We start from the raw sequence: 3,496 nt of genomic DNA, 5'->3' as shown, positions 1-3,496 counted from the left end.
GCTGCTGCTGTTGCTGCTGCTGCCTCTGCTGCTGCTGCTGCTGCTGCGCTTCAGCTGAGCCAAAGAGCCATTTAGCTCCTAGGGTGTGGGGCCATGCAGCCCTTTTGCTTTTTAGCTGCAAAATTAATTCACTTTCAAAGACAGAGAAGTAGATGAAAGAAATGAATTAATGGAAAAAATAAAATAAATTAAAAACAAATTTAAAGTAAATAAAGACAAATAAAGTATTAATTAAAAACCAAAAAGAAATATATTTATTTCAGTGAAGAAAATGAGGCAGCAAAAGATCCCTCGAACGCAAACTGCTGGTCTCCTGGCCCAGCAGCAGCAGCAGCAGCAACAGCAGCAGCAGCAGCAACGTGCGTGACTGATGCTGAGGAAAGCAGCAGCCCCCGTTGCTGCTGCAGGAGCAGCAACGCCTGTTGCTGCAGCAGCAACCCGCCTGGCTGCGGCTCGGGGAAGCAGCATCGCGTGCATCCGCTGCAGCAACAGCACGTGTTGCTGCAGCAGCAGCTGCAGCAGCAGCTGCAGCAGCATCTCTGCTGCAATGATTGCCATTCTTGCTGCTGTTTTTTCTCTTTTATTTATTTAACTTCTTTTGTTTCTTTTTGCTGCTGCATCAAATATTTTCAGTGAGGTCTCGTCAGCATCTCCAATCCTGCTGTGCTGCTGTTGCTGCTACTGCTGCTGCTGCTGCTTCTGCTGCTGCTGCTGCTGCTACTGCCATGCTGCTGCTTCCGCCAGTTCCACTGCTACCGCCACTGCTGCTGCTCCTGCTGCTGCTAAAGCTGCCGTACTGCTGCCGCTCCTACTCTTCTTGCTGCTGCTGCTGCTGCTGTTGCTGCTGCTGCTGTTGGTTTCATAAACCTTCAGCAAAAGAGTTGCAGGGCCCCACACAGCCCAGCAGCTAAATGGCTCTTGGGCACTCGTTCGCGCTGCAGCAGCTTCAGGAATCAGGAATAAAATTAAAATAGAGTAAAAACAAAAGGACTAAAGGCACACGAGAGAAGCAGCAGCAAATAGAGCTGCTGCAGCTGCTTACTTGGTTGCAGCAGAGGAAAACGGGTTCAGCAGCAGCAGCAGCAGCAGCAACGCAGTAGCAGCAGTAGCAGCAGCAGCAACAGTCGTAGCAGCAGCAACGCAGCATCAGCAGTAACAGCAGCAGCAGCAGCAGCGGCACGGCGTTTCTCGAGCTTTGCTGCTGCAGTTGTATCTATTTGCTTCTGCCCCTTTATCTCCTTCTGTCTTTTCTCTTTTTGTCTCTTTTTGCTGCTTTTATTTATTTCTCTTTTGCTTTTGCTGCTGCAGACAAATTAAAAGCTAAAAAGAGAAGCCACAAGCAGCAGAAAGTTGCTGCGCCTTCCGTTGTCCCGTCAGGTGTCTGTACACCTGCTGCCAGCAGCAGCAGCAGCTCACCCAGTGCCGCTACAAGCAGCAGCAACAGCAACAGCAGCAGACCCAGGAGCTGTGCCCCGTGCCCCAGACAGCAGCAGGAACAGCAACAGCAACCGCAGCAGCGAACGCCGCTGCTGCACCCAGTGCCGCGGTAGCAGCAGCAGCAGCAGCAGCAGCAGCAGCAACTGCTGCAACAAATGCGTCAAGAATGCCCAGCAGCAAAAGGCTTTATCTACATCTCGTCCTTCTGCAAAAGAAAAAAAAACAAAAGAAGCAAAACCCCAAAAACAAGCAAATGAAACCCCCCACTCCTGCTGCTGCTGCTGCTGCTGCCGCTGCTGCTGCTGCTGCTGCTGCTGTGTCTCACCAGCTCTTGAGGCGACATAAACTTCTGGCGGTTTTTCAAATCGGACTTTTCTTGAATTTCCATTCCCACTCCTTGTTCGCTGCAGCAAACAAATTTACTTATTTATTTATTTATTTTATTTATTTTATATTTTGACTAATTAATTTAATTTTGATTTAATTTAATTCAATTAATTAATTTATTTATTTGAAGGTTTCCTCTTTGTGTCACTTTCCCTTCGCGCGGCGATTCGCTGCTTGCGGTGCTGCCCCACGCCTCCTCAAACCCTAAACCCTAAACCTTCAACCCTGAACCCTAAACCCTAAACCCTTAACCCTTAACCCTTAACCCTAAACCCTAAACCCTTAACCCTTAACGCTAAACCGAAAAATCCTAAGCCCTGCACCTAGCAGCTTAACCCGAAAACCCCAAACCTCACGCGCGAGCCCCAAGCCTCAAACCCTAAACCCTAAACCCTAAACACTAAACCCTAAACCCTAAACTCACAGCGCGAAGACCTCCGGGTCTGCTTCCCTGCCGGTCGTGGCCTTATACATATTCGTATAGAGCAGCTTGGCATCATATTTAGGATCTGCAGCACCCAAACCACAAACCCTAAACCCTAAACCCTAAACCCTGAACCCTAAACCCTAAACCCTAAATGCAAGTTCAGCAAGGGCGCCTCACCTTTCTCCCGCAGATCCTGTAGCTGCGACAGACCTGCGAGGCACAGCACTCAAACCCCAAACCCCAAACCCTAAACCCTAAACCCTAAACCCTAAACCCTAAACCCTTAACTCAGCAAACCCTAAACCCTCGGCGGCGCCCGCGGCTCGTACGGTCTCCCTTCGTCTGCAGCAAACAAGACACGCAAACCCTCAGCTGCTGCTGCTGTGTCTCTTTTACTAAATAAAAAAATAAAAAAAAATATATAAATAAATAAACAATTCTTTTTCAATTTTCTCTTCCTCTTTTTTATTTTGCTGACCTCTCTTGCGACGCTGTAGTTCGCTCGTTTGGGGGCTGCGGTGTGTCTGCAAAAACACCCAAACCCTAAACCCCAAACCCTAAACCCTAAACCCTAAACCCTAAACCCTAAACCCTGAGCCCTCGTCGCTGGCTGCGCCCCGTCCCCTTGCCCTTACAAAGTTTTCGACTTGAAGAGCCACGCAGTGACAGCCCCGTTGCTCCTCTTCATCTGCAGGACACAAAAAAAGGGTTTAGGGTTTAGGGTTTAGAGTTTGGCCGCTGCTAAGTTCTACCAGCTGCTTATTCCCTTTTCTCACCCTCGGGTCTCTTTTAAAAAGCTCCAGCACATAATCTTGCATGTCTTCCAGCCTGAGCCCCGCAGAGACCCGTGCAAACCCTAAACCCTAAACCCTAAACCCTAAACCCTAAACCCTAGATCCCTCCGCACTGCCTCTATTTGCTTCAAAGGGCGTGTGCGGGTTCCTGCATTTCCAAGCGAAGCCACGCGGCCGAACTCAAGCCCCAAAAGAACCCCTAGGGTCTGGGGCCTAGGGTTTAGGGTTTAGGGTTTAGGGTTTGCGCACGTCTTAAACCCTAAAAAGCAAGGAGGAACTCCCTCCTTTTCACTCGGAGTCACATTAAAAGCAGCAAACTCCGTCAAGTCCCCAAACCTCCTCACAAAGAGCCCCACAACCCTCGCTGCATGCAAAACCCCATACACAGCCACCCCGGGGGCCCCCCCGGGGGCCCCCCCGGGGGCCCCCTCGGGGGCCCCCTCGGGGGCCC

General features: G+C 50.2%; 1 protein-coding gene across 1 annotated transcript; it reads right to left on the bottom strand.

Annotated features, from left to right (window-relative positions):
- Positions 1-1,627: 1,627 nt before the first annotated feature.
- Positions 1,628-3,069, bottom strand: ETH_00039845 (uncharacterized protein; the record flags this gene model as incomplete). Its single annotated transcript, XM_013380209.1, has 8 exons — positions 1,628-1,642; positions 1,763-1,841; positions 2,249-2,333; positions 2,429-2,461; positions 2,581-2,593; positions 2,730-2,775; positions 2,887-2,939; positions 3,028-3,069. 8 exons carry the CDS (start codon positions 3,067-3,069, stop codon positions 1,628-1,630), a joined length of 366 nt encoding a protein of 121 aa, XP_013235663.1.
- Between the last annotated feature and the right edge of the window lie 427 nt (positions 3,070-3,496).

This window comes from Eimeria tenella, genomic scaffold (assembly GCF_000499545.2).
Source record: "Eimeria tenella Houghton genomic scaffold, Eth_scaff4590, whole genome shotgun sequence".
In the NCBI taxonomy this organism is placed as follows: domain Eukaryota; phylum Apicomplexa; class Conoidasida; order Eucoccidiorida; family Eimeriidae; genus Eimeria; species Eimeria tenella.
Note: the sequence above shows the minus strand (reverse complement) of the source record. Positions and strands in the feature narration are given on the sequence as shown.